This window comes from Falco cherrug, chromosome 3, assembly GCF_023634085.1.
Source record: "Falco cherrug isolate bFalChe1 chromosome 3, bFalChe1.pri, whole genome shotgun sequence".
Taxonomy (NCBI): Eukaryota; Metazoa; Chordata; class Aves; order Falconiformes; family Falconidae; genus Falco; species Falco cherrug.
In genome coordinates, this window is record NC_073699.1 from 55666004 (window position 1) to 55690783 (window position 24780).

Here is a 24780-nt window from a genome sequence, read left to right on the forward strand (position 1 = left end):
CTGTCCCAGCTAACTATTCTTCCTTGATTCTCCATCATGTCTATAGTGAACACTGAGCAAAAGTGCAGAACCATCAAGCCTATGAATACTGTGTACATGGTGTTTAAGTAAATGTAACCAAGTTTTCCATGTTTTCACTGGGATTTAATGTTTGCTGTATAAAGATGTTTATTTTTATTTTGTTAATTCCACCATATGATTGAAAGTGTTAAGAGAGTGATTTTTAATTTGCATGTTTATTTGCTTGAATGGAGGTAGAATTGTCCTGAGTTACCTTTCCGAAACTGCAGTAGTTCTGTCAGACTCTTTCTGGAGAAAAGGGTGGGGTTTTTTTCTGCCTCTAGTTACACACAAACCATAAAACATGTGAACAGCTTTATGTAGATTTTTAATCTTGAATACTGCATAAGCTGTGCACAGCCACTGTTCTCAGTCTTCTGCTTTAAACTCAGTTTTCATGAGAAAGTAAGAGGTCATCTTAGTATAGCTGCCCTACTGCAGATGCACCAGCTTCTTAAACATTAGTCTCCACTAACAGCTAGAGGCTAATTACTCTCCAATTTAAGAACACAGCATAAATTACTCCCCAGAAATCCTAAGGCCCCAAAAAATTCTTTCCAAGAGCAAACCGTCACACAGGGCTGGCTTAAGCACCATTTCCCCAACTAATCCAAGCAAATACCTATCTGAATGCTCTGACTCTTTCTTTTCTGGTCCTCCTCCCTCGCCTCGTTAAATACTGCATATCCAAATCAGATGATGCTTACCTTGAGAAAAGGAACTAAATATGGTTGTGGAGATGACTTGAGCTCTTTGTAGAGCTTTTTTGTAAACTCTTCTGGTTCAATTCTTGCTTCCTAAGAGGAAAGTATAATTACAATGAGAAATTATAACTATGAATTTACCATATATATTCCCCCAGATATTGTAAAAAATTCATGGAAATTTACATTATCACAGAACTGTTCGATTTCAGTACTCAATTTTTTTTTTCCTTCTGTATTTTTAAACAAAATGTTTTAGGATAGAAGGATGTTGTAATTTAGACATAGTAGTATCAAATTAAACTACTTTTTTCAACTACAGGCAGTTAACTTACGTAAGGATACGTGTTCAAGCACCCATTCACTGAACTGATTGAAACAAGTTTAAGTAGCACTGATCCTTTTGAGTACCTCATTGTTATACAGAGATATTTAAAATCCACTATTTTTCTGTAAGGGTAGTTTACCTGCATAGAGATCAATTTAAAGAGATGGAGACAGAAGACAACTCGGTAGTTTTTGTAAGACAATTCTAGTCTAATGCACACATAGCATAATAAAGCAATACTGACTTTCAAAAGCAGGAGAAACTGAACTTCAGAACATCACTTCTGCACACCACTACAGTAACAGCCTTCTGGCTTGCAGAGTACAGTTTTTCTTTCTTAATGCTTTCCATGCTGCCCCAACAGGAACACCTGACTCCAGGCTTGGGCGGGTTAGGAAGCTGCAACAGACTTCACAGACCCCTCAGCAGGACCATGACAGGGTGTGGGTAGCCCCAGACACTATTGCCCTTTCTCACCCTCCCAGGTGAGACCCTGACACAGAGTCACCAAGAATATTACCTCCTCTAAAAAGCTGCAGACACACAAGGAAGAGGGACCCCAGCACCAATCTCAGTCTCTGCAGATAAATTACTTCTCTAAACTGTAGTCTCCTTTGGAACAACTGTTCCAAGGAGCTACATGACCAGAGCAAGGGTGTTAAGGACTGTATATTCACAGACAAACCAAACTCAGGGCAGCTCTCCTATTTAGTCATTTGATCTGCTGCCTGTTAGGTCTCACCGAGTTGTGGATACAGGTCACCGAGGGTCTCACAGATACAAATGCAGTGATTTGGTACACTACATCTCTGTGCACACAAGGTGCTTGACACTCACTTCATAAGATGCTGCCTTAAGGACCACTTTACTTCACAGCTGCTGTTTACTTGTTTCTTTCACACATACAAAACATTAATTTATTTCACATTTAAATCATATACACAAACTGAATGGCAAAAGAACAGCATTTTAAAATACTACAAAAAGCAAACAAGTGCACAGTTAATGAGGTATTAATGTCTGGTAACAAGAGTTCTTAAAAATAAAAAAGTACTATAAGCACAAGAAGGAACAACTCCAGTATTTTCCTACAGAAGCAAGGTGTATAGCCTGGGCAGGGACACAGAGGCAGAGGAATCAGATTTTTGCAAAATTTGCTCTCTGAACAATCTGCTCTCTGTAATTACACCTCCATTTACACCATGTGTTTCTAGACTGAAAATCCTTTGGTACCACTAGCAAAGCCATCTCCCTCCACCAGCCTTCTGCTATGGTGGAACATAGCCTTCTGCAATGGTGGAACAACAAAACAGCAGCAGTGGTCAAATGCAAAGACAAGAAGTGGCAGGAGAAATTGTTACCAAGAAAACCCAGCTGTGCTGGGTTACAGCATGAAGCAGCATACAGAAGCTACCTGCAAGGAGAGAGAGAGGTTGGCAGCCATCATGTTATTTTCTCCATCCCATTGTCTGAAGACATAGATAATGTCATCCTTGTTCCACTGGAGCTTCACTATCAACCTGAAAACCAGTTCTGTCTTGGAATCAAGCAGCAGTATAGACATAGCACTGCACTATAACCTCCATGGCAATACTCTTGCTGTTGAGGACTCAGAACTACACCACCACAAAAAAACCCAGCTCAGATCCAGAAGCTGTATTAACACTGTCAGCTCCTCCTGCTGTCAGTTACCTGTGTGCATAAAATGAACAGGGTGGGGGTGGGGTGGGTAAATATATAATGGGATCCAGTTAAAAGAAGAGCTATAATTTAAGACTTGAAAAGGGTCAGATATACTCAGCTACAAATCCAACTCTTCAGCTGTTCAAAGAAAAAAAGGAAAAAAAAAGACAAGCAACAGAACTACAACAAAGAATGTAAAAAAATGATACACAAATGATACAGACTGTTTAAAAAAAAAATAATCTCACCAATAAATTTTGTACGAGATTCTTCACATTCTGCCCCATCTCAGGGGCTTGAGGTCCACTAGATGCCAGCTTTATTAGCGTAGCAAGAAAATTCTTGCATTTCTTCACATTCTCTAGCATCTCCTAATGTGGAAATAAAGAGAAGACTTAGATATTGCATTGGCTGTCCAATCTCTGATGAATATAGAGAATGTTAATTTTTAATTAAACTTCTTTTTTTCCTTACTGTAGAAGCGCTGGTCTGTGCTACTGTTGTGCCCTCTGCTTTCACAGAGACTGCCTTTTGGGAGATAGCTTGTGCAGGTGGTCCTGTAACTGGAAGTTTTACAGGTGTTCCAGTACTCGAAGGCTTTACAGCAGTAACTGTAGTAACACTAGCTGTTGCAGCTGCTGGCTGAAAGGAAAAATTAACACTTTTTAACCAAAGACTAATGTGACAAACACTGTATTCTACTAGCATATAAGGTGGCGCCCTCCCTCCACACTACTATTTAGAACTTACATAAGCCATTTTTTAACTTTTTAAAGTTTTTAAAGTTTGGATTCATATGCTTTGAGAGGCTCTATTTAATACACTAAGTGATAGAACCCCCACAGCTATAATGCTGTTTTTAAATCAAGGGTGGGGTGAAGAAATGGTAGAGGCTCACCCACACTTAAGCACTGCCTGCAACTTCAAGTGAAGACAGAAAGGTAAAGTTGTCTTGAACAAGCCAATATATTAACTTTGCCAGGCTCCTACAGTCTAAGCCTAATGAATTTTGGACAATACTAAGCCAGCTGATACTACTGTGAAGATAAAGACAACCTTAAGTGATTATTTATCTTCCTTTCTTCCCCCTACAGCTGCTCTACTGATTGCCCTTACTCTATCACGAGCAGGGTAGGCAGAGGATGGTGTCCACTCGAAGGATGCGTGTGCCAGCAAAAGCAGCCAGCTGAGCAAATGCAACCTTAACAAGCTCTTCCTGCCTTTTCCTCAAGGGGAGCAGTTTGGATCTCTCCTCTACCCAAACACAAACACTCACCAAAATAGTTATTTTGAGGCCTCTCTTAAAAAAATCTCATTACAATTTACCAACAGATTCAGAAGCTCCAGCCACAAAGAGTAATGAAGGTTTAGGAAAAAATAAGAACACAACTGCCCCTCTCCTTTGCAAACCAGGCTAAACAGTAGTTTCCAGAGGAAAGTGACTAAATGAAGTATTCCTACTTCAGATTTTAAAGAGAAAAAGAAATAAAACCACACCCCCCAAAATCCCAACAAGGTTATTCTAATACAACAGAATACGGGTAAAAGACTTAACCTCTACAAAACCAACTACTTTCCATTTCTCAACCTGAGAACTAAAAAACCAGATTGAACCTGCAGATTACAGAAAAGCAAGAGTTTCAGGTTAGTGTTTGAAACCTGAAGCTGAGTGCCATTTTTCCTCCAAACCTCTCAAGGGAAAGGGAAAGTCTGGTTTTGTAGGCTAAATTCTAGGTTCATATCTGCACAACACACACAATTGCTTTCACCTACTCTTAATACATTTAAGCACCCCAGTTTAGTCCAACAATCACAAATTAATACTTGCTAATTGCATTACTAAGACATAACACAAGAACCTAACTTATCCTACCATGGATAAAAACTAATCAGAGCAGGACAGACACCATGTAGAATACCAAAGGGCTTTTAAGTCTTTCAGGATAGGGAAAATTCATAATCTAACACTTGAAGCTAAAGCAAAACACTGGCACTTTAGTAATTTATTTATACTTTTTTTTTTTCCTGGGTGGGTCGTCCCGCCCCCCCCCCCCCCCCCCCCCCCCCCCCGCTGCTGCCAGCTTGACATGAAAGAAGCAGGCAGCTACCAGAAAGCTTTCCAGCTTAGGCTCCCACTGTTGGTAACACTTTAATCGCTCTCTGCAGGATCTTTGCCACCACCACTGCCTCTTCCAAGGATGAGGCTCAACAGCTCTAAGACCACAGGGAGGCAAACTGGGCATGAGAATCCCACAAACAGATGGACCGGAGGAAGACGAAGGGGACAGAGTACAGATCTGCCAAGCTGCAATGCCCTGGGCTTTTAAAAGTCGAAAACATGAGGTTCACAGGAGCTGATCTCTTGCAAATTCCAGCATGTTTACACATCATGACCAGAATGGCATTTTATCAGCTGAGGGAGGGAACAACAGGAAGTCTGCTGGACCCTTTTCCCAGGAAGATGGATATATGGGAATTAACTTCTGTCATCTGCCCTCAACCTTTTTCACTACTGACAATTCTCATTCTCACTTTGAGCAACAGAGAAACCATCGCCACAAAGAAAATGGCATTAACCCTGCATATTTTGAAGTTATTTCAAGAGAAGTGCTCTGCATCCAAATGAAAGTGCCCCAGCATGATGCTAATTAGATACTTTGCAGCTCTGTTATCCCATCTGGGAAGAAGGTAGAAAATAAAAATGCAGGTATTTTGTCTAACCTCAGAGCTTAAACATTCAAGAACATCAAAAAATAGAAACATATTTGTAGAGGAGGAGAATAATCGTGAAGTCAGTAACTAGAGAGAGTTTTGCAGATAGTACTGTACTTCACACAGGATAAGAGATACACAACCAAGCCAAGCATTATGTCCTCTCTGCTGTCTCCTGTTTTTTGTGATGACATACTTCCACACTAACATTCCTCTCCCGTGACCTCATAAACTGTCAAGACTAGCATCAGCAAGTTCTTCTAGGACTAGTGAGTGAACCACTGCCAATGAAACAGACCCAAGGGCTCTTCCTTCCTTTCTCCAGACAGTTCCTGCAACCTTATGCACAGAATCCCTTGTCATCACTATACTCTTGTCCACCCTAGGCAGTGTAAAGAGTGAAGCAACCCTGCAATGGGAGGATGTATCCATATTGCACCTATTTACTCTTTATTGTACAAGTAGCTTGTACAGAGGACTATGCAATCCTCTGCAAAACAGAGGGGCTTCAAGGAAGCCACTCAAAACAGAACAGTGCTATTAATTTTTCCTGGAGTCATCATTCCTGCTGTTTGAATCCAGCCCTATGGCTCATCCAAGTGCTCAAGCTTCTACAACAGAAAAAAATGGCTTACAAAAAAATATGCCATGTCTCCCTCTTTAAATATCCCAGAAGAACAAAAAATTACATCAAAACTGGACCCAAAAAGTACAGAAGAACCAAGTCAAAGGCAAATATAAGTTAAAAAAGGAAAAGTTAATAGCACAACAAATCTCAATATTTATCCACATGAAGAATATGAGGATGCAGGCAGCCTCATCCATCAGATGGAAGAAAGCTTTACCTTCATCTCTTCTCCCCAGTGCAAGGGTAGCGTAGTAGACGACTATTACTTTTATATCCTAAAGATCTCTATGCAGAGATCACAAGCACATGGTTTGCAATCTAGTATCCTAAAATAAAAGTGAGTAAGGAATACCTGTTAGTGTTCTTAGACACAAAGCATATGTTGTTGCCATTCTAAGCAAAATAGAAAATGTATTAAGAGAGGCCTCTGGGTTTTCCCTTTTAGCCCCAACATAATCCATTTGTAGTGAGAAGGAAGGGGAAAAAAAATAATCACAGATAAAGCCGAGTAGTTTTCAGTTCCTGATACAGAAGAACAGCAGGAGGATGAATTTCTAAGTCAGATTGTTAGTTACCACTGTCAGCGAACACATTCCCCAATTCTTCAAACACCCTCAAGGTCAAGAACATACATCCAGCATGTTTTTTTGAATGACTCATCCCGCTCATTTACTGAGTGCTTGGTCTACCGCTACAGCCCAGTCTCCAAGCCCTTATTCACAGAAGATAAGTACAAGCTTCTTCCCGATTTCTTCTCCAGATTTTAGCTGCAGAAAGTAGTTTTCTTTTCATCGTACATGCTTATCCAAACTCTGGTCCCCAAGAGCAAAGGATGAACTGTATCTAAAAGTCTCATATTCTACAGGTGGCAGGAGCCTCTGCAGAAGAGTCCTACAACATTTTTCTCCAGAAAAAGAGAAGGCAGGCCTAGGAAGTAAGACAAAAACACTACCTAAAAATAATGAAGCATGTCCAACCACTGTATTTACAGTTATATCTGTCGGAACCTGTCTGCCAGACTCAGAGAACAGAGGTTTTCATCTACAACCTTTCTCCAGTTTTTAATGGGGGGTGGGGGGTGGGGTGGAGAACATTACCACATGAAAAACAGCTTGACTGGTGCAGACAGCTCATTTTCTCCTCCACATCATCTCAGGTATACTCCCCCCCTGCCCCGCCAAGGAATCAAGGAACCCCAACAGGACAGAGCATTAGAAGTCTCAGTCTCCCAGAAAGCTTCAGCTAGAGCTTGAAAGAGTTCTGTCATAGGGTACAGAAGCACTGGAAATGGCTTTCTAAAGTATTTATTTTATCTATTGTTCATGTGCTTTCTACTGTAACCAGACAAGATGATCTGACACACACTGGCAAAAACGTAATATAATTATGTATTTTTTAAAAAGACATTCAGGAAAGAATTTGTGAGGACAAAAGTTACCAAGCTTACTGAAAAACAGATTAAGAATTAATAATAACAAGAATGCATCCACATCTTCTTCAGCTCTCTCCAGCACTTATTTTTATTCCACCGCACTATAAAGCCTGACACCTACCTGTATTACAGCAGGTGGCTGAACAGTAGAAGCCACAGAATTTGTTGTTTCAGATAATGGTTTCACAGGAGTAGCTACTACTTTCTTTAGCAACTGGGTGCCAGAGTTCTTTAAAAAAAAAAAAAATTAAACATGTGCAGAGAACAGTTATCAGACAAGTCAATGACAGACACTGAAGTTAGTACCTGCTCTTGTCCAATATAAACCAAGACACCCACTCCTACAGTAACAATACAGGCATCATTCACATAGTTCATATAGTTTAAACATTGTTCAACAAAGCTATTTATCTACCAGTTTAATATTCCAGAACAGATTCAGAGACATTTAGATGCAATGCCTAATTAGAATAAAACAGTTAAAGGATGAGAATGCTGGCAAGAAATATGCAGCCTCATACTTTTTTGTATCTGCTTTTACTCTTGCATGCTGACCACATTACAAGAAATCGAAGCAAAAACCCAGCAGAGCTCAGGGAAGAAGGAACATCGTGGAGGCATGGGAAAGGTCCTCGGCTTCAAAGAAGTATCCCACCAGAGGATTGCAAGGTTGCAGCTACTAGCAGTAACCATTTAGGTAGGGGTTTTGGTTTGGGGTTGTTTGGTTGTTGTTGGTTTTGTTTGTTGTTTTTTCTTTTTAAAACCCTTTACATCATTATCATCACCACAGAGGAATTCCTTAATTTGAACTACACCACATGTAACGGCTAGCAGTTTTCTTCAAATTGAGAAAGTAAAGCACATAACAACGTTTATGTGCAAAACCAAACACCATCAAGCTGTTCAGAAAGCGTTCAGATGCTTATTTAACCCTCCCCAAGTTATCTACAAACCCTGTTATAACTAAGTAACATACAGCCACATCTTACTAAAACTACAAAGAGAAGTTACCTGTACAGTACATATTCTGATTGCAGGTGTGCTGGTCGGTACAGATGGCCTCACGCTCGTGTTATTTTGTGGTTGGTTCTGTGCTTGTGCTATTGCTTGTTGAGTTACTAGCATTAGTTGGCCATTACTGCTTCTGATAAGAACAGTTCCTGTTGGAGAAAAACATCCAAACTGTTAGAAATTAAATGATATTATGGCTTTCCTATGCTTCTGTGGAAGAAATAAATAGACCACACTGATAAGATATTGCAATATTTAGTTTCTTACTCCAAGGAGCAGCTGCCAAGAAGTGTCAGATCTAAGCGTACATCAGCTGTACTGCATTTATGACAGAAAACAATTCCTAAAATCAAGAAAAAGACTTAAATCGACAGCCACATCACAGCACTATGTGCATACAAGATGCAAAATGCAAAGCAGTTCATCACTTGAGTCAGAAAGGAATTGTGGGTATTAAAAAGTCAGACACCGCCACACACACACACACTCTGGGATTACTTTAACAGGAACTTCTTTAACCAGTTCTTCAACCTGAAGCAGTCATTACCACTATCACACTGGGCTGCCTCTATACATTTTCACTTTCTTAACATTTAGGCACATGCTTACAGATGAAGACAAGGTTTAGCAAAAAGCTGCAGTGGGAACTAAAGCCTGATTAATAGCAGTTCCCCTGCCTGTATCAAGGCCACCCCCCTCGCTCAGAGGGCAGTGGTCTCCAAGGAAAGGCAAGGCCACCCGGACATTTCAAACCGTCCCATTGCCAAGGGTCTGTTAAAACCATGCATTTTAATGCTTTTCAATCAAAGCAGCTTACAGTCAAATAGGAAGATTCCAAAGGGAAAGGAAGGAGAAAGAAGAAAAAAACCTCCAAAAAAACAAAAGAAACTCTTCTGCCTTGCTTCCTTGCTTTTTTAGGCTTTCCTTTCAAACCTACAGCAATTTCAGCCCATCAAGATTCAACTCCTACCACCCTTCTCCTACCCCATCAGCTATAACGACAAACAATTGAACAGTTAACAAACAATCAGTATTTTTACTACAGCTTTCAAATGAAAATCACCCTGAGGACTATCAGTCAGATGCCAAGCACAGTCCCATCTTCCCTGCATTTGGAAACCATTCAGCTGCCAATGCCACCTCCTCCTCCCCCCAGCTGCCTCAGGGCTCTGGAAAATCCACACCTTGCAGGGGAGTCACAAATACAGAATGCCAGCTGGATCCCTGGGCTGAACCACTTCAGATACTTCAAGAGAGCTACAGAGCACCCCACCTTCGCAGGTGCATCACCTCCTTTACCTTCAACAGCAGCTGCTGCAGAGTTCATCGCACCAGGACCACCATCCCCAAACACCTCGCTCAAAGGCCTTTTGCATAAAAGAGAGGTGGATGGGAGGATGCCAGATACTTAAGTAGGACCACCTCAACATTTTTGGAGGTCTGCATTAAATTTCTTGCAAGTTATCCAATACTTGAAGAACGCCAAATCTTTCCTAATGTAAAACAAGACTGCATCGATTAAATAGTCTTTTTACTACCTGGTTAGGCTGGAAGCTGTCGAAATACCGCTGTACAATACAGCCTAAAACACTGCTTCTGTCCGAGTTTAAATGAACACAACAGGAAAAGCCACAAGCGCTCTGTGCTGGGTTTTCTTAAATAAATACATAAATAAATCAAGCTATAACCACATGCTCAGAAACAGCTTTTCATCCTCCATATCTAAAAGCATAAGAGGATATTGTAAGACAACACAAAACTAGGCATAAAATTCTGTAATGTCAACATATTTTCATTTACATAGCAAACACAAACTGAGACTACAAGAGTAGCATCTGGAAGACCCTCCTTTCTCAAGCAGGCTTTAGTAGATGAGGCAGATGCACAAGATGGTTGCATATCCAGAAAAATACTGTTACTCCATCTGACAACTCAGCTTTCTCCTTCTCCAAAGTCTTGACTAATTTAGGTACAGATGGATCTTTTAATTTAATCAATGAATAGCCAGAATCACAGAAACCATCAGATTTCTGATTTGCTTTTCATGCCATCTTATTTTGACAGTGGTTCATGACTGTCATGTTTTTCATCATTCCAAATACATTTCATCATCAGTCAGAAAAAGGGCATTTTTCTCCTTGTTCACACTTCATGCTTATGCAGATTCTAGGGGCAGAAAAAAAAAGCTGACAGTACCACACATTTTGATAGCAATAGCATTTCTCTCTGTTCTAGGTCTACATTCGGGATGGTGGGAAGGTGCTACTGGAAGTTTGCAACTTTTCTAAGCTTGCTTTAAAATGCTATTGCTAGCTCCACTCTTTGAGAAGGCCCATACAAATTTATCACTTAATTCCTTCAGAGATTTGGAATGCGTTAAGTGCTTCGTTTTCATGTATTTCGATATTTTGTCATACTAATTACATTTATTTTTTAAGCCAAACTGTCAGAAGCATGATTTCTACTTCTCTGAATCATACTGCATACCAGAAACAGCATCATTACCAGCCAACTTGATTACAGCACTGGAATGCTTGTTTTATTTTTTACACTACTGTTCTGAAGTTTCAGTTAGCATTTGCCAGAGACGGAAACCCTCTGCCTGAAGAGTATCCCATCCTCCAGTCACTTGAATGGAGAATTTCCAGCGGATTCCACTTGACAGAAAATTAACTCAAGAGTAAAACAGCTAGCAAGCTCATGCAAATACAATACAGTTCATATACAAATTCATGAACATCTCAAAATAAAAAGTTAACAAAACCCAACCACAACCAATATTAACAAGTCCCAGTAGCCTCTTTACATTTGACCATGACAGCAATGATCCCCACCAGCACTGTACCCTGAAAGATAAATCAGCTTTCTTCCTAGTAACAGGATTAGTCAATAAAAGCACATCCATACTTCATCAGAACACTGTAAAATAACTTCAGGCTTATTCTTGGCGAGACCATCCACAGAAGTTACCTAAGGCCACCCCAGTGGTCATAGCCTTGATTGGAACAAACTGCTGAGATGATGCCTGTTTACTTCCACCTAAGTTTCAGTAATAACTTGTTCCACTTGTAACAAACATTGATTTCCTAATATTTGTTCCATTTGGCAGAATTTTTAATATCGTGGTAGCCTTTCCACGGCAGTAGCTCTTCGCAACAGCTAGCTAGCAAAATTAGAACTCCAAAGCCAACAAAACCAGTATCATGGTAATGTACTAACTACTGTTCTTGTAGGCTTCATACTCTAAGTATCTGATGCCAGGACAAATGAATCTGAAATAAATTTGAAACAGCTGTCACAGCTACAGATCCATACACAGCAAAGACCCACAGGACATCACTTCAAGGATGAAACACAGTTTTGGGCAGTTACAACTTCATGTCACGAGGTGACAGTAAAGTGACATGTACATTGTCTGAAACAGCTTGAAAGATGTTGAGAACAGCACTTACTTTTTTACTTCTGGATGCCACAAATCATTTACGTTTTTTCACAACTTAAAAATACCCCCAAACCTTTGATCCTCCCTTTCTGCCTTGAAACACAAGCAACAACCCAACACTGAAGTGCAGACTCAGAGGGGAGACACAGGAGATGCCTTCTGCCAGAAGTTTCCACAGCACTCAAAACCAATGCCTGAAGCCCTCTACAGGACGTACAGCTGCACAAGTGTGAAATGAGGGAACAGCAGGTGATGGTAACCTTGAGGTTCTCAATAGAAAGGTCATGTAAACAGACTTGCGCAGCTACCAAGACGCTACTATTGGAAATTAAGAGCAGGTAAGTGCAAGAATCCACATTCTTCAGTTGGAAAAAAAGATAGCATTTCTTATATCTAGAGCTGTTTTCACATTCACTAGAAGGTGATTCTTGCCAAGCTGAACATGAAAACAGATCAGGTCTTGCAGTCATTGCAACTCCATGGGAAAATGAGGAGACAGACACCCCTGAACAGCTGAAACAGTGATGTTTCAGCTAACACCACTCAGCATGGCATTTAAAACCAGAAAAGATACCTGCAATAAACCAAAATATCAGCACCAACTGTAGTTACTGAACAGCAATCAGGCACCTTTGCAAGGCCAAAGGCACCCCCTTTTACACAGCGCTTCCAGGATACACAGTTTGACAGTTTTACTATAGTTGTTTCAGAGAACAGGAAAGACTCTCACCACTCGTGCACTTTGGTAGTAAGAATAAAGCCCAACCCCTTTGGTGCTCCAAGACTGCTCCTATCTTCAGATCACCAACAGAAAACTTAAGTGACCAGTTACCAGCAGGGATTAGTTCTTACATGCTTCACTGGAGGACTCGGGTGTCTCTCACAGATTAACAGCCCATTTTACAATTAATTGAGACTTCTATCTCTAGATAATTCTGCCTGTCCTGCCAAAAACATCCTTTGGAAAGTTACTTATTTTTCTTGACTGCCAGAGAAGGCAGTTAAAATAAAATCAGCTATTTCAGCCCTTTGTTCCCTGCATACCTTCCTTCTGCTGCAATCCTATGGGAAGGCTGGAGGGGAAGGAACTGACAACTGAAACCCAGCTCAGCGTCCTCATGGCAGAGATCTGTTCATGCCACTGTATACATAAGGCCACCTGCATGGGCTTCACACAGTGTTAAGGAAACCACACTGTTGTTAACGTAAAGCTGTGCTGCCAACAGAAAGAAACTCAAGAGTTTCATCCAGCAGCCTGAACACTGATGTGTGCTAAAACTATTCCACCACAACGGCAACCTCCACCCTTAAATTTCTAAGACATATGATAAGCCTGAGGCCATTTCTGAAGGGCAACATCTAGAATTAATTCCCTGAGATGAACCAGCCAGCTCGTGTGCTCCAGTGGAGATACACCATATGCTGTTACAAGCGAAGCTGAAGTTGTCAAGCTAAGCCACCGCTTTGATTACATGGTTTCCAACACAACTGCTCAACACACCAGCTCTTCAGAACTGCTGGCTGGGGAGCAACATGAAGAAATGAAGTCTCTTGCTCCTAAAATAAAATACAACCAAGAACCAACTGCGTTAGACCAAACTCATTTAAGAGAACAGTTTACAAAACCCACTCTCAAAGAAAGGTAAATTTAGCTTATTTCAAAACGAGGGGCACCTGCATCAGGTATGTTCCCAACCTTAGTAAAGCATGCTACTACCAACTACAAATACAGGGCTAAACAAGACTTCGAAGTCCCAAATCAGTAAGTGAACAATCAAAAGGTTTTAAAAAAACAGCAACATTTCTTTTCCTAAACACATCTCATTCTTTCTCTGAACTACTCAAAACAAAGGGATAGCTTTTAAAACAAGTTACAAGGTAAAACCAAGTTTTAAAGGGGATGTTTTAATAGGAAATGAAATGGCAACTAGGAAGGAATATTGGTTTTAAACTTCTTAAAACTGAGACTGTTTAGGACGACTTGAAATTCAGAAAATAAAGGGACAAATACTACTAATCCACGCAACAGCTTTGAAAGTAGTTTTCCTTTTAAAAAAAATTATTTTTTTCTTCTTCAACCCCATTTATTGAGCCCCACAGAACAGGTCACTTAAAAGTTACAAAAACACATTACAGGACTGAATAAGAGACTCAGAACAGACACTACTAGAGACACAGACTGTTTAGGCAGTGATCATATCAAGGTGCTGTTCTGTTGATTGGATACCAAGCAAAAATGAATTCCAAATCAAATATAAGAATAAATGCAGTTTATTATATTACAATATAATAAAGGAAAATAGCATGCAATATGATGAAAGGAAACAGTACTAGTTATTATGCACAATATGATAAAAGAGCAATAGGAACAAAGCATCAAATCATTACTGCAAAGCATTACAGAAACTAAGAAAAGGATACATCACCAATTACCACCTTAACATCATCCAGGCCCATGCTTTGGGGGGGGAAGCCCATTTACAGCCAGTGCTCCGAGTCCCTGTGTAACTGGGGAAATTCCTACATGGTGTACCCACCCGTAGGGGAGTCTGGCTCAGTCCCAGAGCTTGCCCACCTTTATACTCAGTGAAAGACAAAAATACTTTACATACCTAGTGTATGCAAACTTTTAAATTTAGGCTAAGTGCAGGAGTGCACTATCTCCTGATTTGTAAGGTTCACATACACCAGTGACAGTTGGCCAGATGCCCAAGTGTGGTGGAGTTACCATCATGACATAGCTGCACACAATATTGCCGGCTGGATGGTCTTGTTCATATCTTGCTTGTTCAGGGGGCTCAGGACAAACACCACCTGCTCATTAAAGTTGTCCATGAGCTCCCTGAGCTCACTGCCCAAGTTAAATGACTGCTAATTAAACACAAAGACCTCTTCCATAAGCAGTAATCAATTTATTAAATTTTCACCCCAAGTTCATTATGTTGTAGACTGGATGTAAAAGACTGCTAAAGAGCAGAAAGAGTTAATGAAATACTGTAAAAGACATGACAGGCAAGTCTGATACCAAAGTGATTTAACTTCTACATGATTTACATAACTCTTCCAGTATGTTGGGGCTGTATGTTTTCAGATGAAGTATGGACTGTACTGCATGCAGGAGAACTACTTATTCCTCAAGACCCTCACTTAGTACTTGAGTTTTCCTAAATGTCTACCGCAGATTTCCATAGTGAAGGTGAAGAAACAAAGATGACAGCCCAATGTGGAGGCAACATCTAGCTGTGCTTCTCACCATCATGAATGAAGCTACAATGAAGATCTGGCAGCCATCCAAGGTTACCTCACCACAGGCTCCCAATGATGAGCTGTAACTTGTACTCCTAAATCAAATACAACTGACTTCAGACAACTGATCTTCTGGGAAGTCACAAAGATTGCTTATTTGGGGCTTTTCTTGGGAAAACCTATCTATCTGAGTGCACTTACAATTTCCCAGACAAGCAGGGTAGAAGGCTCTTCTACACCCCATGGGTCAAGCTGAGCTGTTCAGCTAGTAACCTGCACCCACAAAGCATTTTACTCCATACCACAAATCACTCGTGTTTGGAAGTCAGTTTTAGTTGATGGAAGAGGAATTCAGCAATGAGCAACCCATAATCAACACTTACAGCAGCAACCAGGATCCCTCACCACATACCCAGGCCCTCAACAAATTCATTCTGTTCACATGTTGTTTCACTCACCAAATAATTATGTACCTCAGATACTGCCCTCTGCGTCCTTCCCCTCTGTTCCAGGGAAGTTTCTATAATAATGGGTCTTTGTAGCAACAGCTCAGGACCAGTGACTAGTGTGTAGATATTGTAAGTGTCACAATGAGATGCCCCGTTTTGAGTTCCCGTAAAAGACACCTTGGTTTTGCCCACAGATATGGTATTCATTAATGTCCAGGTCAGAAGAAAAGTTCAAAGGACGTAATTTCAATGTGCTTTCATGCTACAACAGAACACAGACAACCTAAATAAATAGTGTTGTACTCACAACTTCTTTAAAGAAGCTGATTGCGTCTTTGCCAAGTGCACAAACACTGCATTGCAGATTCTTGTAGACTCTAGCCTACAACTTCTAAGGTTGCATCAACCTCAGATGTTTGACATCTCACCTTCTCAAAGAAACAGACTAGCCTTACCTGCAGACATCACCATCCACTCCACAGCACTGCTTCACTAGCATTCATGTTTCCCAGATCACCTGGGTTGCTGTGAGCAGCTGTTTAAACAACCACCTCGCACCCACAACTTTGTCACACTAACAGCTCGAGGGGCTGTCCCAGTGAAGGCTGCTGCCTCCAGTAATTCCAAACTTTCTCTAGCTAGGTTCTGTGCTAACAGTGGGCACCAGCTCCCGAGATGCCAAGTACAGGCACAGCCTTTTCAACCACAGGACGATGGTATCTCTTCTAGGCAGGATGGAGCAGAGTCTGAAAACCTTTTGTTTCAAACAGCCTGGAATAATGGGCACCACGCATCTTTCTGAAGAGTATAAGCAACATCCCTCTCCCTCCCTTCCAACTAGACACAAAGTGCTAAAAATGTAAAAATCTGAAGCCAAGTTTCACACACTGCTTAATTAGTAAGTGTTTAGGCAAGCTGTTAGAGGCTAGCTGCTCATCAATGCATCTTGGTGCCCAAACAGATCTCTCTAACAGACTAGCAGTTGGGCCACCACAGCGCTGATGTCTTTTCACAGAATACAGGCCTATGTTTCAGAGCTAAGAGTTGTCCTCGACTGCACACACAGCTGAGCATCACTTGAGAATACATTTATATCCACACAATTTTAGAGTTATAGTAGAATTCTTGCGCAAAAACATAACTGTCCCAGTTGCGAGGTAGTATACCTTTTATTTATAGCCAACAACAGATGTCCATACCAACCATCTACAGAAAATCTGGACGTTGCATTGATTCTTGGAGGGGCTATAAATAACTGACAGGTCATAGACATTTTCTGGGCACAGATCCAACATGGCACTACTGTTTCTATTTGAACTCAGAGTGTATTTATTACACTTGAATCTCCAGAGTTTTTGGGTTTATTGTGGGCAGGCATACAGGATTCACAGCCAGCACTGCATACCACACGGCAAAGTCTTATCTGATATCGTGAGAACATCTACTATCTAGATCTTGTCCTTGGGCCATGTCTTTCAGCAACCGGGATCATGTCCCATCAGCACTTCCCCATCTCATCTTTGTAGTTTGCAATTTTGCTATTGAGGCTTGGTTGCTTTCCTATCCAAGTAATCAGACAGTTCCAGGACTGTCTACAGATAAGATCATCTGACTTAAGAGTTCTCTGGGACCCAAGTTACCTCATGAAGGAGCTTCAAGTATTTGCAGAGGACTTGACTGATGATAGTGAAATAGTGCCTCAAAGGAGCTAAAGTGACACTTCCTTACTTTCAAGACAATTCCTACTGCACTAAAAAAAGGTACTGAACCTATACACCACATCCTCTTCTAGTTTGCTGTGTACTCCTGGTATCCACTGGAGTCAAAATTCTTTACATAGCAAGTTAGATGCTTGGCACATTGCAGCCATGTATATTCAGCGCACAGCTTTGTAAGGAACAGAAAGTATACCAATACCCTGCACTTTTTTGAAATGCGACACTTATTTCCTTGGTGTTCACATGGGGACCAGAAGAAGGTTAAATTCCACTTAATTTCCTCTAAAAGTACATATTTACCCCTCTATTGGATGGATTTTTAATTATTTCAGAAGGGCAAACAAGGGCTTAACACTGAATTTTAAGACTGAATACTACCTTGCTCTAAGTGGGATGGAACAAACAAAAATTCTTGTAGAAGACAGCAAAACTTTCATGGAAGCATTAACTTCTGTCTACATGGATACTGTGGAAACTGTCACCAAAACTGTGTGGTATTTGTCAAGTGGCTAGTATGCAACCATACATAAACGTGTTCTGAATACAGTTACCCCCCTTCAACACACACCATCAGCTGTCCCAAGCAGACTGCCTAGTAATACACCACCAAGCAGTCAGCTGGACCTGGCTTCGAGGGCTTCACTTGAACTAGATGGCAATTGCCACAGGGAAAGCTGCAAGTCAAAGTCTTCAGGTGTTGTGCCAACCAGGGCATGTCATTTCACACAGCTGTTAATCTAGCTTGGACATCCATACAGGGACCGTCTGATTTGCCAGTCAGCTCCTAGAAGCAGCCAGTATTAACCCAAAGCCATCTCTTTTGCCTCCACCAAATTGGAAGTGTGCATCAGAAGGGGTCTGCAAATATAAGCTACGAAAACCAAGCGCCATCGTAACATCTGACTCTTCTTAGTTCACTAGATCACCCCAGTAAGATCACTGAGCTTCATGAGTTCTCCACCCTTAACAGACCCTAAATTTGCTCATTAGTAACAAGGATCTTCCATGTGCTGCCATTTTTACCCTGTTTCAGTTGTGATCAGAGATCATTTCCTCAAGACACTGCTGGAAAAGATTCAGTAGTGGTCTGTGCTCTAAAGGTGACCCAGATGGCAGAACTGACCTTAATCCTGATAGCTGGAATAGGAAGCCACTTAGTAACATCTATTGTGATCTTTTCCACTTTGCAAGTTACACGTATTTTTCTTTTGAAATCACCGTCATTTTCAGAGAAGTAGCTTCATGCAAAAAGAATTCCAAAAAAAGTATTTGCCTTTGGGTTTTTATCTAAGTGGTTAGTGCACTACTAATTATTCAGCTTTGATAGTTACCAAAAGCTTTGCAACTTGCAGCAAGACACGCATCTACAACTTGAACATACAATCCTACCCACTAAGCAGATTTCTACCACATGGCAAATACTTGGTTCTTTAAGACAAGTTTTTTTTTAAAAAAAAAAAAAACAACAAACAACTCTGCTATTGCAAACTACTCAAAATAACAACCCATGAGCTTACCTATTTTATCAGCATCTTTGGGAAAAGAATACTGAAATATAATTAGTGTTTCTCCCAGCTGTCATTTGTGTGTGGATGATGCTATTTTTACTGCTACAAGCTGAAGGGTCCTTTAAATACTGCAAAAGCAACAGAAGTCAGGCTCACATTCTCACTCTCTTTTAAGGATTAAAAAACCTTTACTATTCACCAATATGTAGCTGTAATTCTTTGCAATACACTCCAATTGATTGTAAAGTCTGAACACCATTTAACATTAATTTTACTGAGCATCATATTTCAACGCTTCAGCATCCAGAATGCGTCAGGGTTTTTTTTGTGAAAACCATAAATCTAGAAGTTAGCTTTGTATCTTCTGCCAAGTTTTAAATCTTAATTCCCACAGGGCTGTGCATTTAACGATACGAAGGAATTGTTTTGGTAGGCACATTCAGTCTGGAAAGCAAAATCAAGTCCTACAGAGAAGCCAAAATTTCTACTGGTTACAGCAAAAGACATTTACTCACTTTTTTTTTTTTTTTTTTTTTTTAAAGTTTGACTTAGTGCCTCAAGCCTGCCAAAGCTTTGCTGACCCCTCCTCAGAAAAAAAAAACTTGACTGGTGTCACCTAATGGGAAGAGAGAAGTTTGCAAAGAATCCATCCCGATAAACCTGCTAAACAGCAGACACTATTGGGATCTAAAAGGCTGCAACCATAGATTATTTAGCTCCTACTGGTCATTCTACAGCACAAGTATTATGCTCAGACTTCACGAGATTATCAACATCCAGAAATTACAGACTTAAAGGAGTTTGTAGGGGTCTTTTGTCCTGTTGAAACAAGAAATCTATAGATCGCTTCCTCCTACCCAAACATAATATAAACTAAGTAGTATTTTAAAATCAGTGCTTCCTCCCATTCCAGAGTGAAGGACCAGATGCAAATACAAAGATATCGAATCCCTCATGCAGTTTTACAACCAAGATATAACTAGAACATGAAAAGATAGATCCAGAGTACTGTACTTGAGAGGTATCAGGGCAACGCCAAAAGCCAAAGGCAGCAGCATCAACATGTTTACCAGCCCTTACCTCTTCAGGTTACCTTAGCTTCTATATCCAGTTAAGAGAAACCTAACGAGATCAGACTCTGTACCATCCCACCACAGTTTTGGGATACCCACATCTGCTCTGTCCCTCCCTCCCTCCCTCCCACCCACAGGTGTCCGCATGCCAACTGTCTGCCTCTTGCCACCCAGCCCTGGCCACCTGCCATGAAGAGTAGTTGTGCTTTCTTAACAGTTACCCGCCATCAGCTTAGATAAGCTGTAGGCAGTGGAAAACCTGCCAGGGACAAGCCAAAACATCCAAACCAAGACAACTGAGCTGCAAACAAACCAGTAACCTGTATCTGCTGCCATTCCCCTATAAGTCACGTGCAAAGGAAAAACTTTATATGGCAGCTATGCCTTGCACCAGCTTACTAGTGCAAATTAAGGCAGACTCAGGGCAACTTCCCTTTGCTGACACCATACTTGTTCAGGCCCATTGGCATTAGCAATAATGGAAAGCATAAAACAGAAATACACACACCAGAGGCAGCTGATGCTACACTGAAGAACACTGGCAGCTGCTGTCACAGCCCTGTAACCAGCTGCAGTGGCATCAGGTGAGCTTTTTGAAATGCTTCCTGCTGTAAGCAGATCCTAAGGTAACAACAGAGGATCCCTAGCATCCACTCAAGCTCTGTATTTTTTTCTTCCCTCCACAAGAGGAGCAGATATATTGCCTAGTTATCCTTTCAACACCTGCCTGTAATGAGCATTCCAGGGCCAGGGATAGAATGAAAGCCACAAGAACAGTCAAAGAAGTGACAAAACACTAAGTTCAAGAAAAATAAAGAAGAAAGGAAACCAAGGAACAACATTCTTCTGTTAGTTTTATGTTTTTTTCTACCCTCCATTTCTCAACGGTGCAGGGCCCAAGGACGTTAAGGTGAGCTATATACACTCGGAAACCTTGTCACTCCTTCCCCTTCCCAAGCCTTTAACTATTTCCTCCTGTTAGTAAGTAGCACAGCACAGCCATTCCCTCCCCCCACCATGAAGTTCAAGTTAACCAAGGACACAATTTCTTGTTAAGCTGATGGTCCATGACACGAGATGTTTGCAGTTTTGTGAGCATCAGCACAGATCACGTGCCCAGCAGAGCTCAGGAATGGGGCACCACGCTGGTCCGCTCTCTGCCAGTCCCACAGACTGCTGCATGTACAGCCTTTTGAAATGCTGCCAACATGTTCTGGTCAACAAAGAGGCAATTGTGGATGGACCCCTTTGGTGGATCGTACAAATTCCCTCCATTTAGGAAGACATAGCCGAACCATTCAGTCTAATCGTTGATGGTATGTAAGGTCAAAATGCCACAACCAAACCTTGAGGCAGAATCTGCCAGCTGAAGGTGTACAAAGGACACAGTCCCCAGCTAGAGTCCTACTGCATGCTAAACGCCTCAGTGGCAGCCAGCTGTAAGCCAGGGGTGGACTTGCACCTCCTGACTGCTCATACAGGAGACACCCTGAGGGTGAAGGAGGAAGGCCTTTTGTACCAGCACTGGTCTAACAGCTGGCTACTCCATTGAAAACAGGCACTTTGTAGAGGAAAACGCAGGAAGGTGAATGAAAACTCAGTTACTCATGAGCAAGTCTGTGTTCTGCAACACCTGGAGAGCTTGAGAAGCTCGGTGATCTTTCCTGGGTAACCAGGTAAAACGGCACTTGGCAGATGGGACAATCCTGCTCAGACAGGTGAGGAGCCGTATCTGGTCATCTGTCTTTCCCTCCTCCTGGATTTTTTCCAGGCAAGGAGGGGTGGAGGTAGAGATGGAAGCGAAAGAATGGCCTAAACCCGTAACTTCCCTGAACCTCCACTGCCCTCCAAGCCACTGGGGCAAATGCGGCTCCCTAGTGCCCTTCCTCCCCAAGACTGCAGCCCTGTAGACGCACAGGAGCAATGACTGCTCCAGGCCACAAGGCAGTTCACCAGTACTTCAGGATGACCCATAAGGGCAGTGCTGTCCCTCCTCAGAACAAGTCAGTTCAAACATCTCCCTTTCAAACTCAGGGGGAGGATGCTCTCTGTATGCATTTTTCTTAGCAGGTGCCACAGGTTGAATGCCATGATCTTAAAGCCAAGTGCATTCTCCCTTTTGTACTATATCCTGTATGGCTATATTTTGCAATGTATTTGAAATACAAACTTTTCAAGCCTAAGAATTTGGTGGTTTATTCCACCTTTTTTTTTTTTTTATGGACACCAACACTTGTAGCTTTCATGTTATCCATCTTGCATTTAAATTTCTGAATCATTTATTGTTTATTAAAAACTGAAACCATGTAGAAGACTGAGGTAGAATGCTAACACTTACTCAAGACAGAATGCTTTTTAAAGTCATCCTTAGGATGATTAGACAACTTCCCCTGAAACATCAATCCATTTGAAATCTGACAACTTACATGCTCCTTGTGGAGCATTAAACTTTATACAGTTACTTTCAGTTTACAATGACGCACAGTACCAGCACCTCTGAACCTCCAACACGAAGTCTGCTTGCTTTGTTTCTTGTCCCAGGAGCAAGGAAAACAAACTGATGCAACCAAAGGGTAACACTACTTTTGCTACAGCTGCCTACTGCCACGAAACAACTCAGACGACATTCAGCAGCGTATCTCGATGTAATCAAACACAAGCTACTAGAAAAAACAAAACTTTTTCTAAATTGAAATTCCCAAACTACAGACAACTTGCATGAGCATTTACCTTCACAGAAAGATGTTTAACTGAATGCCTGTATATTCCAGAAAGCCAAAACGTTAGATAGAAAACCTGAAGATCTGGGGGGGTCAACTACACCAAAATGTATATTTCTATGGTGGTTCATTTCTGAGGGAAGTTGGCAAGAAAGAAAAAATGAAAAAAAAAAACCAAACGCAAACTTCCACCAGCAGCACAGGAATTAATGTAAATCCAGTCATCCTTTTAGGCAACATCCTACCTGAAAGTAATTGTAACAGAAGCTCCAACAAAGAAACTGTCCTGGCAGGAAATAACTATAGCAACAATAGCAATAAAATGATTACATATCTTGGGGTCTCAATACAGTGAGACTAATGCTACTGGAATCAAAATCACTTTAAAAAAAAAGCATTTAACTACAATCTGACAGGGACGAGGGGGAAGTTTAGAACCAACAGCACCTTCCTCCTCTTGTAGGAAAGAGCAGGTTGGAGCCCTGGCTAGCCCTCTGCTACTATCCAAAGTATTAAGCTATCTTTATCAGCACTACAGAATTCCTACGCTAATGTTTTCTTTGCTGCTATAGGAAGTACATCCACAAGTGTGGTACCTCTTCGTTTCCCACATACGGTTTATCGAAAAAAACCCCACGTTTCATAGCGCAACACGTAATGAAATTGCAACGTTACGCTTCTTAAGCGGGACAGTATTTTGTTTCAGTACCATCGGCCTGGTGGCAAGGGTGCAAGCAGCTCCCCCGGGGCAGCCCGCCCGCAGGGGGACGCGCGCTGGAAGCGGGAGCTGCCGTAACCCCCGTTCCCGCTCCCCCGCGTTACTCCTTCATGCAAGTTCCACGAAAGCCCCAGTCGGTCTTTTTCCAAGTCACAAGGCCACCCGGCGGGTTTGGCTAGCCCCCTTACTCCTCGCGCTATCCAGCAAAGTAAGAAGTTCCTTTAATCCAGAGACTTCCAGATCCATCCTCCAGATACGCTGTAAGCATCCCCCCTGCTAACCGGCTTCACCCGTTCGCACGCCCTGCGCCCCGCAAGCCAGGCAGACACCCCGATTCCCAGAAGCTCGGGGCAGAAAAGCCTCTCGCCCCCAACTTTCGGCACCGCCCGCGGCGCGCCCCACCGCCGCTGCCCCCGCCACGGCCCGTCCCCAGCGGCAAGGCAGGGCGACGGGCTCCCGGGGCACCCCGCTGCCGCCCCGTCCTCCCGACCCGCTCCCGGGCACGGCCGAGCGCGACGCGGGACGCAGCCAGGGCGGCCGCCTACTCACTCACCTGGGGGCAGCTGGAAGTTGGCCGGCAGCTGGAGAGTAGCCGCGGGCGGCCCCTTGGGTGCCACCAGCCGCGGGCCCCCGGGGGCGGCCACCCGCACCACCACGGTTCCCGCGGGGGCGGCCGCCAGGCGCGGCGGCTGCGGGGCGGCGGAGGGCGCCGGGCCGCCCGGCACCTTGGCGGCGGGGCTGTCCCGGCCGGGCGCCGGGCCCGCGGCGGCGCAGAGGAGCTTCGCGGGCGGCGCGGCGGCCGCCTGCTCCGGGTGCCCGCTGGGCATCAGCCTGACGGGGGCCGCCGCCGAGGTGCTCATGGAGGAGGAGGCGGCGAGGGGACGGGGGGAGGCCGCGTCGCGTAGAGCCCCGCGTCGCCCCGCAGCATCGCGGGCGGGAGGCGCTCAGGCGCTGCCCCGGCCGCCGGCTCGCTCACGGCAACACATGGTGGCCCCGCTCTGCCGGCTCCCGGGCGCCGCGCACGTGGGCCTGGGCGGCCCGGCCTCCCCTGCCGCCGGCGGGAGGGAGGGCCGAGGGCGGGAGGGCCGAGGGCGGGACCGCACCGCCGGCGCGCCCTACTGCGGCGGCGCCCGGCCCGGCCGGCCGCGGGCGGCGTGTTTATAGAGCCACGCGGAGCGGCGCAGGCGCTGAGGCTGGGGACCCTCACCCGCCACCCGGCGGGGCCGGCGCGGACGGGAAAGTCGCCGGCGCTGTGAGGACCCCGGCGGCTGCTGGGGTTCGGCGGGCCGCGCTAGGGAGGAGCGGGACGTGCCCACGGGCAGGGGTCTCTCCCCACGGCGGCGCTGCG

The 24780-nt window shown here is 43.2% G+C and overlaps 1 protein-coding gene across 2 annotated transcripts in view; it reads right to left on the reverse strand.

Annotated features, from left to right (window-relative positions):
• TAF4B (TATA-box binding protein associated factor 4b) overlaps window positions 1-24475 on the reverse strand; it is a 75079-nt gene extending 50604 nt beyond the window's left edge. For both annotated transcript variants that reach the window (XM_055705770.1, XM_055705769.1), the window contains exons 1-6: window positions 23986-24475; window positions 8559-8707; window positions 7669-7776; window positions 3250-3417; window positions 3024-3146; window positions 768-857 (exon numbers count right to left, since the gene is read on the reverse strand). In XM_055705770.1, the coding sequence (XP_055561745.1) occupies window positions 768-857; window positions 3024-3146; window positions 3250-3417; window positions 7669-7776; window positions 8559-8707; window positions 23986-24292 (945 nt within the window). In that variant the 5' untranslated portion in view covers window positions 24293-24475. The remainder of the gene's footprint in view (window positions 1-767; window positions 858-3023; window positions 3147-3249; window positions 3418-7668; window positions 7777-8558; window positions 8708-23985) is intronic.
• Window positions 24476-24780: the final 305 nt, after the last annotated feature.